Source organism: Diadema antillarum, unplaced genomic scaffold (assembly GCF_040938485.1).
Source record: "Diadema antillarum isolate AM-2024a unplaced genomic scaffold, OU_Dant_1.0 seq00000204_RagTag, whole genome shotgun sequence".
NCBI lineage: Eukaryota > Metazoa > Echinodermata > Echinoidea > Diadematoida > Diadematidae > Diadema > Diadema antillarum.
In genome coordinates this window covers 690,208-704,292 of record NW_027271263.1, presented here as the reverse complement: position 1 = coordinate 704,292, position 14,085 = coordinate 690,208, and the positions used below count along the sequence as shown (strand labels likewise).

General features: G+C 38.1%; 1 protein-coding gene across 3 annotated transcripts in view; it reads left to right on the top strand.

Annotated features, from left to right (window-relative positions):
* The window catches only part of LOC139728884 (GTPase-activating Rap/Ran-GAP domain-like protein 3), a 236,383-nt gene that overhangs the window by 207,109 nt on the left and 15,189 nt on the right, over positions 1 to 14,085 (top strand). For all 3 annotated transcript variants that reach the window (XM_071639821.1, XM_071639820.1, XM_071639819.1), the window contains exons 9-13: positions 1,004 to 1,102; positions 5,798 to 5,901; positions 8,857 to 8,971; positions 9,490 to 9,535; positions 9,964 to 10,070. In XM_071639821.1, the coding sequence (XP_071495922.1) occupies positions 1,004 to 1,102; positions 5,798 to 5,901; positions 8,857 to 8,971; positions 9,490 to 9,535; positions 9,964 to 10,070 (471 nt within the window). The remainder of the gene's footprint in view (positions 1 to 1,003; positions 1,103 to 5,797; positions 5,902 to 8,856; positions 8,972 to 9,489; positions 9,536 to 9,963; positions 10,071 to 14,085) is intronic.

Genomic DNA, 14,085 nt, shown 5'->3' with positions numbered 1-14,085 from the left:
GGACTCATGGGTCTTTTTTGCGAATTGTCAGACTCATAGGCCTTATTTCCTATTGTCGAACTCATAGGCTGTATGACTCGTGGGTGTCGGGCTCGTTGGATGACCCCGTGTGATCTACCCATCATGCATCACGAGGTAACACAAAGTCCTCTACATCAGGCCAAAGTCAGTAACGTGCTTACCTGTCAATCGGATGTCTTGGGTTCGAGACTGAGTGAGTGCCAATGACCAGTGCGACGTGTTTATCATACCACCTTCCCTTGCAGGAGGGAAAACACTCTGTCTCTCACATAGGTCATGGAAGTCATCATGGTGAGGCAGTGCGCATTCGCTGCTTTCGACTTCCAACAAACACTCAGGAAAAAATCCCTGATCTTTCATCCATAGCGCCCTCTATCCAAATAACAGCTACAAGAATAGCATCATGTAGACAGGATATAAAAGGCCATGTAAAATGAAGTCAAAATTTGACAAAATGACCGTTTCGTTAACGAAATTATCATTTCGTGGACGAAATGTTCATTTAGTTACAAAATGTTGTCCTTTCGTTACAAAATAATCATCTAATCGCCGAAATGACTGATTTCGTAACGAAATATTCCATGTGACACTTGGCGCTCCATGGTTTTTGTCCATGGTTTAAACCATGGTTTCATTTGTACCACCTTCGTGAATCCGGGCCAATGTGTGCAAGATTGAAGCTGAATGAGGATTGACTGCAACGAACCAATGACTCAAACTCAAGCAGCTTGGCTTAGACAAGCTTTGAAATTAATCTTGATAATCCTTCCTCAAGAAACAATTGTCAGAACTTGTAGCTCTTGTGATGTACCTGTATGTCCTTGTTTGCTTGCTTTCCACTTTGTAATTTTGTTTCGCCATTTCTCGAAGTAATCTTCTTGGACGAAAACCGGTAAGGCATATTAATATTGAATGATGTACCATAATCACTGTCGATGTAGACTAATGCTAAAAATTGATGATGTCCATGAAAACCCGACAGAACATCCCTCAGAGGCCTTCAGCAAGCTAGTGGGACTCCTTGGTGAGACCATTCCCCTGAAGGGCTGGGAGAAGTTCAACGGAGGTCTCGATGTGAAGAGTAAGTCCACCTGTCCTCACGTTGTAGGTGTGATCGTGATCAAGTTTACGTATTCTGCTCGATATGTGTGTAGGTGTGTGTGATGGTATAATGATAATGTTTTGTGCATTAAGCTGAAGCTAATTGTTATTACAAATACCTGTATAAGCTGTTATTTTCGCGAGGGTTTAATTTTCGCGAATTTCGCGAATCACAGTTTGATGGCGAATATGGTTAATAGAGCATTAACGTAAGCGTCGGCGTCGATTCGCGAAAACAACACCTCGCGAAAATGTCTATGACCTCGTCATTCGTGAAAATATCTGTACGCGAAATTAATAGCGTATACCAGTTGTAACGCCCAGAAGAGAGGGCGTTAGAGAGAATTATTCATTCGAAATAACTTTTGAACTGTCGGAAACACATGAGAACGAAGCCAAGTAATGTGCGTGATTTTTTTTTAATTAAAAAAAAAAGAGTGACATGATCTTAATTCCGCGGCGGCCAATTTCGCAAGATTTCCAGGCCAACACAGGTTCCGTATACATGCTATCAACCTGAACAAAAACAATGGCTTTGCTCTTGTAATACACAAACAGTACAGCTGAGCCGCAGGCGTATTGTCTTTAGTAGCAGCGCTCATTAAAATGCACAAATGACCGCTGAAAAAATAAAGTTGGGCCTGTAGGCAAACCATAGAGTGGTCACGTAATAATCAACCATTTGACCAGGATCTTTATCAACATATTACACTACGTTGTCAGTTTATCGTTATACCCCCATCACCATAAAAGGCCTATTTCCACTTCCACTTGGACTATTACTGCTCCTACTCCCCGTATTTCTTACTACTTTTGAGACCACCACTGCTGCCGGTGCATTGCTAGGCCTATACTGTTATTCCATCACTCAATAGTGTAACTGGCCTCTACAGCCAGTATGGCTCTTTTACTTCTCTTTTGGCCAATTAAGTTGTTTTTATTGCAACATAATGTGTCGATCAGCACCATCGTATCTACATTGCAATCGAAAATGCTTTTAACCATGTCAACGCTTTTTGATTAAAAAAGGTGTTATTGCTTAATATCATCAGTAGACGAAGCATAATAGCTGTTGCAATTACGACCACCATTACTAACAACGACTAATACTACCATTAATTTCACTATCGTCGTGGGGAATATTGCTCTTTTACGACTTAAACCTAATCACATTTTAAAACCATTTTTTTCATACTCTTCTTCGTCATCTCCTACACATTTCGGATAACTTTCATCCCCGCTCATCGTCCTTTTCCATTAATGTTCTATTCTCTCGTTTCTCACCCCGATGATCAATCTTCTTTTTGTATTCTTCGAGTACCTCGTTTCATCGGACATGACTCCTTAAATTACTTCCCTTTTATTATGGTTAATGTTTCACCACTCGTGCTCATATTTCAATCAAATTTCGCCATAACCTACATTTTGTCATTCACACTACCTCGATCGAGCTACTTTCCACGTCTTCTGCCGGCCCCCTCAGAGCTTCGGTCTGATCTCGCTTTCCCACGCTCCCGCTCTCTTTAACTTTCATGACTTGCTTGGTAACGACATCCCCTCTATCAGTCTACTCTCTCCCTCTCCATCGCTCCTGCTCTCCCCATCTCTTCCTCTTGAAAACGACCCGTTCGATACAACTGCCTGCGGAAAGAATGGAAAGAGAGCTTTCCTGCAGCGTTGGTAGTGACAGTGAGGCAAATAGTATGATCAATCGGGAGATGTGATAAAACATGCTAAGATGAACCACCTTGGCGGGTCTTTGCTGCGGGGGACTCGTGTGAGAGCAGGCCGTAAAATAATGCTCACGAATGAACGGCCGAAGAGGATGAGGGGAGAGAGAAAGAGTAGGGAGGAGGGTGTTGCCATGGTTACCGAACCCGAAAGGAAGCCCATTGAGGATAAAACGTAAACGGAGAAGAATTTCAAAGAGACGGGGTTGCACTCCCGATGAGAGCCTCGAATTTGATCGTTCTTTTCCTCGGCCCGTCGAGATCTCAAGGAAGATTGAAAACCCCTTACAGAATTGTCTCTAGCTTTTCTTTTTTTTTTCCAGTCTGCGACCACATACCGGTGAAAAGGAATTACCATATGGACAACTCAATAGCATCGAGCGATGTCTCAGCACGGATATGTCAATGGCCCAACATTGCTAGGGAGAAGTTAAGATCGAATGCCTAGTATTTTTCTTTGCATGGGTCTACACCAAATATTTTATCTCGCCTTGTTCATAATGCTCCATTTTTTTGATTATCCCTCCACAAAATGCCCATACTCAGTCGCTCATTCAGATATATCATCCATCACCGATTCTTAGAAAAGGGCTGCTCAGCTACACTGAATAATCATCCCGATGCAATTTGTTTTTCACTCATAGACCACACTATGTGTCCTATCCTGTGAGATCAAGTTTGTGCCGGTAAGAGCTTGTCACGTACAACGCTTGATGGAGTCGCGATGAATATTCAACATGCATTTTGGCGGGAAAGACTTGCTCCGGAAGTAGACCCTACATGTTAAAGAAAAGGAAATCGAAACATTTACAAAGTGTCGTCCGTAGTCCTGTTCTAGTTGTAGACGATCAGGAAAAAGGTGTATTTTCATGGCAAGAGGGAAAGGAAGACACACTCTTTAAGGCTCTACCTAGACACATTCTGAGCGATTGAATGTTGATGCACTATCGATCACAGAGATTGCCTGAATGTCGATCGGCGTGAAGTGTTTGTCGGCTGCGAGGACTCACGCCAGTGCCTCCAGCCTCATTTCAGTCGCTGTCAAAATAAAATAATCCTCTAGGGGGTTCTGTACTCACACTAACCCTATGCCATAACGGACTAGTTGTAATCTTTAGCATCACATAACTTCACACAGATCTGCAGAAAAATCCAAATCGGTCTAACCGTAATAAACCCTTTCATTTGAAGCCTTCCCGTAAACCTGAGTCTCCTATCATGATATGTTGTTATGTTATGATGAAATATTATTTCAACATGTTTTATACATGTCTTTTCGTATGAAGTTTATTTCTATTCTAGAGATAAAGCATTTAAAGAAAATAAAGGTCACAGTGCCGTTCATTGTGAACTTTGTGGGGATATGAATGATAGATTCTATAGGAGAAGAAAGAAAATACATTAAGTTTGTTTGTTTGGTTTGTTTTTAGGGGAAAGGTTTTTTTTTGTTGTTTGTTTGTTTGTCTGTATGAATCGTTCGTCATAAAGTGTTATCATTTCAATACAGCCTTGATAACCAGCACCGGAAGATACGGCAGTGGTCATAGAAAATCAAAAGCAGCTATCATTTATGTGAAAAATAAATCTAGGTTGGAGGCCAGCAATTTGGCTACGGTCCCCAATGATGAGTCTTTACCTCTATACTGATATTTATAGAGAGGAGGAGGGGATCAGGGCAAAGACCTGTCCATTGAGGTGGAGGATGACTCCCACAAATATTATCACAATCCGAACTTGATTAAGAAGGAATATTGAGCTTTAATAAGAGATGTCCAGGAAGTAGGAGATAAATCCCAAGATATTCCTGACTTACCGTGCACTTAAGATTAGACAGATTGATTGTATTCTCTTTTCCTACGTCATCACACACACCCACACATCCATGCATTCAAACACACACACATACAAACACACACACACCCACATACCCACACACACGCACACACACACACACACCATATATCAATAATGTAGGCCTATTCTCTAGCGAAACTCAACTCCTTCTACCCAATATATGTAGAATTCATTAATTTCCGTATTCCTGTCATATCTATTGTGATCTGTCTATGCATTTATACATAACTAAGATTATCTCTGTGTCATTAATTTATTTTCTATGCCGACTTATCATAATTGTGATTATTGCGAAATAGTAACAGTCGATCAAGGCCGAGAAGACCGAAAGCTTGGCGAAAAAAAAAATGCGGTAAAGCAACGTCACAGGATATATCGGCCTTCATTTTGTTCATATATATGATAAAATAAAGAATATATTGTATGTGATATATCATGTATAATACTTAATGCATGAATATACGACATAAAATGATACATACATACGTAGAGAGAGAGAAAAAAACTTCATCATTGGTCTATGTTTTTATTTTCGGTGCACATCATGTACAAAGTATATAGGCATTGGAATACTGTAGTTGATTTTATATTTTCATCTACTCCATGGTAAGGGGTGTTCTTAAAGTCTCAACGTTTATCATGTTATGCCTGCTTATTTTTGAAGTTTTTGCAAGCTCTGCGTTGAATTTCGCCTTTGATTGTCCTTATATATACCATGTAAATAATATATGTTCCTAATCCAGTGTAACGGATTTGCTTCACCTAGGTTCTACCTTTGAAATTTAGCATAATCGATCGAAGAACTTAAGCAAAGATATCTCGAAAAATCTCTTGGGGGAAATTGATTTGTTCTTGATTCAGATTATTGATCAACTGACTGTTTTGCCGCTGTTAAATTTTAGTTCTTTCTTTTTCTTCTCCTTTTTCTTACGGTGAAATGCAGGCTTTGCAACATAATCTTGCAATAGTTCGTTGCATATGAGACCTACTTTCGACGCAGGGTTTTTTATTTTTAAGTATAATCATAATATTAATTTCACCGTCTGTTTACGAAGTTCTCGTCTGCTTGTTACTCGTATTTCAATAAACAGATAACACAACGGGCACAGAATCTGTGTACACGATGTACGAGGGACACGAAATCATGTTTCACGTTTCTACCTTGCTGCCTTATTCCAAAGATAATCGTCAACAGGTAAGAAAAAAAGTCCAGCGTATTTCACCCTTGCAAGAAATCTTGGGCAGGACTGAGCTAACCCAATCCAAACTAATTCGATTCAGATTAGATCATGGAATGTATTCCCATGCACACAAGAGAATCCAACCCTTCAGAGAATCGGAGAATGAATTTATAGCGTGTGTAGGAGCGGCGAAGCAGTACTTGTTTTATCTAATTGATATTCCACAAGGGACGATGTCGTTTGTCTAGCACCAAAACTCATCACAGATGATGTACTTTCCTCTTTAAAACTGATTCGTCCCAATAATGTCACTGCATGGTATGGATAATTTGCTAATAAAATGTAGGGTGATCTATGCATTTCTGGGCACAGATAATCACTGAAAATCTATTCCGCTCTATATACTTATTGTTTCTATTGTTTACTGGAAAAAAAACCCAAGAAATCATAAATCAATAAATTGGCAATTTTGTGAAACATACAAGTAAGCAAAGATTGCTTGAATGGTAACGCGGCAAGGTGGTACACTGTACTACAATAAATTGCATGTATATGTCTTGATCTGCTAACACTTCAAGTGTGTCATTTCATTGTTTTGATGGTCTCTTAGAAAAACGCCCCGTAGAGGGAAGTGCGTGGGCATGCACTGATTGAGTGGTAGAGTTGAATCAAGAATGAGGCCTTCCTATCTTTTAACACACTGCTTACAACGCCTCTCACTCACTTCACTCCGCGACGGAGACGTAAAAAAGCAGCAAAAGGCGCCAGAGTGGAGAAGAGTTCTTCTCTTCTTTAAACTATCTAGATGATTTACAAGTACCTTCCCAAGCCTAATAGAAACTTCATACAGACACATTGGATTAGTCTTTGGTCAAGACGTCATATCCTTCCACTTGTTTTTTTTTTTTTGTTTTTTGTTTTTTGGATTAATATAATATGCAAGTTACTTTCCCTATTTTGGTATAATTTTACAAGTAATTTAGTGTACTAGTAATTTTACAAGTAATTTAGTGTAATTTTACAAGTAATTTAATGTAATTTTACAAATTAGTCTTTGGGTATCTAATCACAGAGAGATTGATGATAAAATCAATTTGCCGGCAGATTTAAGACGTTTATAAATATCTGTAACTTTTAGTCATAATTCATAACGTAAAAAAGGTAGAGCGTCAGATGTTATGTTACTATGATCTTTACTTTTTCAGAAGGCTTTAACCAAATCTAACACTTTCATTTTTTATTCATTCTCGAGGTGTTGGTTGATTTAGGCCCTACTAAGGTTAACTAGTCCCCCCACCCCCCATGTCATGTAGGCTTATTCGTACAATGGAAAATACTTCGCATTCATGATGAAATTCGGCTCCTCCTTAACTGGCAGCAGAATAAAAAACTGATTTTATTACCCACACTGCAGTAATTGTCATTCAGGTTTCTTATAAACCCTTATTTTTTTCTACTGAGAAACAGAGGAAGAGAAAGAAAGAGAGTGAAAATGCTATACTAGTAGTATTTTGTAGTAGAAGTATTTAGACAAAAAAATATTGAATTTCTTCTGAACGATTAATATTCGAAAGGTTTGGTGCTCAAGCTGACTGAGCTTGTTTACTTATATTTGACTTATACTGTAGAGGAAAATATCTTGGAGAAAATAGAATCTCATTCCATGGCGATTGCCTGGTGCAATGTCAAAATGTCAGTGCTGACACTCTTTAATTTCCGCAGGAAATTGCATTTTTGCACCTTTACAATTCCAAGGCCGAATGGAATGCATGTCAGAACGCAAAAGAATGTCGTGTTGCATGCCTTCAGATTTGGGCGATTTCAATATCTTTTCACTTATTATGATAACAGATAACTATCAACACTTACAATATCTCTGAAGCATTATGCTCGAGGAAAATCACATGGATGTAATTATTGTTCGAATATTTGGGCAGGTGCTCTATCTAACAAGGACGTCCTGAAACAAGCCAGAATCATTGCAAACTTTGATATTTAACGAAACATCTGTAATCCGGTAGACAAGATATTTCCTCCTAGAGCAAAATAGTGAAGAAGCGATGTCTTGGGATTGATGGTGTCGGAGAAGAAAGAGATCGGTTTTTACAGAAAGAGGAACAAAATGATATTGAAGGACCAAAGGAGAAAGGAAATAGCAACGAGCAAAAAGAAAAAAAATGTTACAGAGATATAGGGAGAGAGATAAAGAGTAAAAAGAAAACAAACAGGAATAGAAAGAGATAATAAGTGATAGAAAGGAAGAGGTAGGAAGACAGTGGTCCTAAGTGATTGTTATATTGTTTCAAGTGTAGCTGTTTTCACATCATGGCTTTAGGTTCAAATTTATTCCAAACGTCACCCAAATGTCTGTTCCACCATCGGATGAAATCCTATTCCTGGCAGTCACGCTTTCTATGGGAGAAGAGATTTCTGCACAATTTCGTATCTCTTGCTCCTGGAGCAACTGCATTGTCTGAGATTAATTCATTTATTAAGTTATTGGACCAAAATGCAGCACAGATTAGGATGCTGCAAATAACTTTTCGTATACACTCCTCCGGTATGGTTGTATAATCGACATTGTTTAATGTTGTCAAGGCAACAACATACATGGTGACGTTGATATTTTGACATGAAGGACAGATTCACTGAAAGGTACCTTGATAAAATGAATTATGACCAGAAATATTCCAAACTTTCAGTGTGTTTCAATGAATAGGCAAACAAATGCTGAAAGGGAAAGGCTTGCCAAACATGGCAATGTTCTCTGGTCACTGCGAGTGTGACCCGACTGCTCATTTTACCAAGCGTTTGTAGAAATCATGGGGGGGTTGTCTCATTTTCATAACAAATAAACACATTTTGATTTTCTTTATTATGACAGATTCCAATGACTACAACTCTCTATGAAACTGTTTCAAGAGATTTGGCAATCTGGTGTAAGAATCCATATTTCTTTCCCATACTAGGTCGAGAGAAAGCGACACGTTGGAAATGACATTGTGACTATCGTGTACATGGAGACCGATGACGCGGAAGAGGAAATGTTCTTCAAGCCTTCCATGATTAGGTCACACTTTACCCGTATCCTTAACATACTCCATGTCGACGGAAGTCTTGTTGCTTGCACGTATATTGGCTAATCGCATTACCGTGCATCTATTATGGAATTTACTCAAGAGACCACGGATAGTGTCATAAGCAGTGTAAAATCGAATGCTGAAGCATAATGACATGTAGGACACTTTAAAAGCAAAAGTATAAGCTTGGAAAATATTTCTTTAAGATCTGGACATCTGATCAGTAGAAGTAGCAAGATATACGTATATGACAGCAGAAAGAACTTTTAGACATTCATCATAATTATTATGAACAGAAGCTGCAAAAAAGGTCGCCTTATCCGACTCGAGATGGAAGAGTTGATAAGGTGGAATGTACATTTGCTTACAAAAATGACATTTGGTTTATGATAAAACTGATCTTTATTCATTTATTTGATAAACATATCTTTTTGTTTCGATCAATCAATAATGTTCTGATAAAGAACCATTCTCCCGCACAACGATTGGACAAATCATTCTTGACTCTTTTGTTTAATCCAGACATATTTGCTTTGGTGACGTACAACAAGAACAATGATACTTACAGGTAAGTTGGTGTGATGTGTGTGCTACCATCGACAACATTTAATCAACCCTGTTGAATTATTGTACCTTAAAGAAACAATTACAATTTTCGAGCTTTTTTAATGTATGAATATTGGTAGGAGAGGCCTTAAGGAGTTTAACTAAAGTTTGATTCAGTTTGTTATCTCTAAATATCGATGAAATTTCCTATATTCTGTTGATGAAATGTGCATTATGTCTTCATTCTTTCGCAAAACATGTCCAGATCTGTCGTGTTCTCGACAGGGCGGAGGAACTTGAGTTGCACAACATTGTCATTTAATTGCCTTTCTAGAAGTCCATCAACATACACCTGTTAGTGGAATATTTTAACTTCTTCCATGCCCCACCCTCGTCTCTCTTTCTCCTGAGATCGGTCAATCTAATTCCTCTTTCTGTTCTTTCGTGAAGGTTACGAGTGTATTCTGAAGAATCAGTGCCTTTATTTGGTCCACCCCTGCCTGCCCCCGCCGTGTTCGACGACCATCAAGCATTCAGAGATTTTCTGCTAGTCAAACGTGAGTTGCCTTGCCCAAAAACTTTTGTTTCACTTGTTTACTATATTGCTTGTATCCATTTCAAAAGTGTATATGGTGTGCATGAAAGAGTATTATTGTAACAAATTTTCCAACGAGAATCAAACAATGCATGCAAGGAAAGCATGAATAAAGAAGAAATATCATCAAAGGTAAGTTCTTGAGATTGAGGGATAAATATCGCGAAATGAAAGCGAAGAATATCAGATGTATTGCTTCACCTGAGAATTTTGGCCTATGTTGTCGCTGGTGTTTCATGTAAAAACCACTACAAAATACAATGAGAAAATTAAGAAATTATCATCAGCATAAGTGAAAATAGGATATGATAATTAATATGATACAAAACAGGATATGATACTCTTGATTCAGAGCAACTGTAAGCGAAGTAAAATTACTTGCAAGTACAACATGCATTTCTGCTACAATACAAAATAAGTACATCACACACTCACAAGCCACAACAGATCATAGATATTTTGTAAGATGCGTTTTTGTTTGTTTATTTGTTTGTTTGTTTGTGGGTGGTTTTTTTTTTTGTTTGTTTGTTTGGTCTTTCCCATGCCTCGAATGACTGTAATTTATTGTTGCGTAGTAAAAATGTTACCTAAATGTGAAATCAAAATTACATTTCCCTGAGAGTGAACGTCAAATTAAGATATGAAATTTGGAGGATTGTAGAGGGCTCGTGAATTAAAACATCTAAAGTAAAAGACTTCATTTCTAGTTTGACATCATGTGAGAATAACTATGGTGAAAAAACAAACAAAAAAGGAGATCGAGGCGCGCCCCTTACGTCTAAAATCACACTAATACGACAGTCACTCAGGTACTATACCTCCTCATTCCTTCCAAGAGAGAGGAATGTCAGCAATTATCTGGCGTGATGTAAAGTCTGTAGCCCTGCACTGGCTTGCTTGTCTTCATGCTTGATGGCGAGTCAGTCGGAGTGCGCTGTATTTTCACAACTTTTTCCTCGCTTTTTAACAACTGTCGTCTGTGTTCGTCCCTTTTTTTATCCTCGTCTTCTCTGTTTTTATAACAATCGAGCTAAAGAGCCAGAAAATGGGTAGATTCGAAGGAAAATATCCCCTGCCTGTCGAGTCTTCCGCTGACCGGGTCACCAAGCGTTTCGATCAGTTCTCTGCCAAGCAGAAAGTGGGTTTTCCACTGCATTAAACGTGCCTTCTCTCTCTCGCAAAGTTAGGGTGACGCCGGTGGGCAGTAAGCATCGGGAATTTTACTCAAGGCTATTTCTTTTCTTTTTTTTCCCTCTATCTTAACTGTATGTCAGCAGCGGAAGAAATCAGCTCAAAAAGTGACAGGATTTTTTTTTCGCTTGATCAGCAGCATTTTAGTGTTCTCATTTTTACCATTGCTTCCTGCTGAATTGCCTTGCCAAGATTTTGCCAAAGGAAAAATACACTTTTTGAATACGCTCTGCTGGGTGATCCAGTCGGTTGGTAAATGGAAAGTTAAGTATTAAGAATGAATTGTCATCATCAAATCTGACATTCCCGTAGTCTTGTGACATTGAACAAAATAAATAAATGAATAAATGAAAAAAATGATGCTTTGGTAAGAGACCCGTCGAGGCATTAAGAAAAATGTAAATAGGCTTAGTTTATCTCTTAGTCGCTAGAGGATTTAAGTGATTTTACGTTGATGTGAAAACAGCCGAAGTCATTCCGCCCCTTAAGAACTTCATCGGATCTCATTATGTATGTATTAGCTTGAAATGCTCTGCCAGGTTGGATTTCCCATTACTGCTCTATAGTCATAACCAAAGCAGCTAACGTCTGGGATGTGATTTATGTTACTTCTTGTTCGATAAGTCTATAAACTGCAAAAGAGCTTTAAATGAAAAGTCGCGTTATATTACATTGACTTCAATATAGTAAAAGCAAACAAGCAGAAGGTCTCAGTGTTATCGAACATTAAAGTCATGATGTTCGGAAGTTTGACATTTTTGTCACGAAACGATGATATTGCTTACACTTGCACATACAAATCAGATGATGTGAAGATATCATACTTCAAAATGTTTTGTATCAGAAGATTATTTATGAAATCATCAGCTCACACCCGTTGCTGTTCCCATATGCGTCGATTTTTCGGATTTGCACTAATTATATTCATTGGCTTCCTTTTCTTCAGTGCTTCTTCATCAAGTCGCGCCAAAGGAAGAAATTATATAACTATAGTTGTGCTGACGTCAAAGCCATACTTCATGGTAATCAAAAAATTGACAAGTTCAACTTGATAAACGTAAAAAAAAACAAGTGTGAAAAACATATTCACCTTGTTTTCTTTTCCTCGGCGTCTACACGACTCTTTTGTAGTTGTTTTTTGTTTGATAAGGTACTGTTTCGTTGTTGTTGTTTTCAAGTAAAGACTTACGACATGCAACCTGCAGGCAGTCAAATTAGATAAAAAGAGAACTCTAAAATGAAACCTGTGTAATAATGATAATAATAATGCAGTACATTAACGCGCTTAATATAGCAAGGGAAAAAGAGATTCAGACGGATTTGCTACCACACTTGTGCTTTTTTTCGAACTTCGAACAGCAGTCAACAGATTATCTTCTAGATATAATGAGAGCTTGTTAAAGAGGACTCCTATCCTTTCAGAAGAAACTTGCAAAAGAATAATACTCCACCAAGAGAAACGGGTTGAGTTAGAAAAAGTGTATAGATAGTAAGAGGCAGAAACAAAAGGAAACACAGACACAAAAATGGGGACGCTAGTCAGATAGTGGTTGTAGATAAATTTCGTCCTTGCTGGAGGAGCTGTTGAAAATACTGTGAGACTGAGAAGAATATTTGATAAAGATCTTAGATTATCGGGAACTGTCTTATTTGTAGGATTTTCAAGGAGTCTTGTAACACATAAAATTGGCCATATTCTATGGGATTATTTGACTCTATTATCAGCTTACGTCAGTATTATTGTCAAAAGTACATGTATTTGTTATTTTTGCCCACGCGCCTCTGCACAGTCCTTCATTTGGATATTTCTATTATTAGCAGTATAGGATACGAAAGCATGATGTAAGCTCATAATCTGGGGTTGTCTGGTGTATTTTTAGATTTTACTCGATTTAAAAACACACACACACACTCTCTACAGGTATTACGTCCTATTTAAATCAACGTTATAGTGCACAAGTCGTTGAATTGAAACGCTGAATTGCCGTGAACTGTTGGGACGTACTAATTCTGTTCTCTCACGTAGCGTATCATCCTAGGAACAAAACAATTACGTAAGCGATTATCATATTATAGCGATTGCAAAGTGTACAGAGGTTTAAATTGCTTTACCTTTCTGATCGAAGACCTGACCCCAAAGCTAACGGGATAGTATGACAGTAAGGAAGCTCTCCTCTCGTCTTTCTCCTTTTCTCTGCTTAAGGTGAAACGTCAATTTGCCGAATCGTTTTATGAAATGTTTTGTCTTAAATTGATGTTTGTATTCTTCCAATAACCCATTATTATCTTTTAATAACTGAATTTCACTCATCCCAATATGCATATCGTACTGAGTTTCACAAATATTATCCCAATAAAGTGAAGGTGTTGTTTTTATTGAAGTAAAATTATGTTATTTACTTTTTACTTGGGCAAAGAGATACCAAAAACGTTCATTACAAAGCAACCAATAGTTACAAGAAGGAAACAGTGATATTGGATGAACACACTTCATATATACCCACACACAAACACATACACGTATCATACACTTACACGCACTTTAGTCTCGATATACTGTATGTGTGATATTCATCATACAATTTTCTTCCTTAGCACGTATAGAGCCCTCTCCCCCACGTACAAACAATCTTTCTCTTTGCAGTGCTATGCGATGCCTGAGGTTATATTTCTGTCCTGACAAGCGTATATTCGATACTTAAATCTAATATCAATGATTTGCATCTGATAAAGTCCCTTTTGTATGATGTTAGCAATTCGACACTTAGCTATGCAATATGATACGA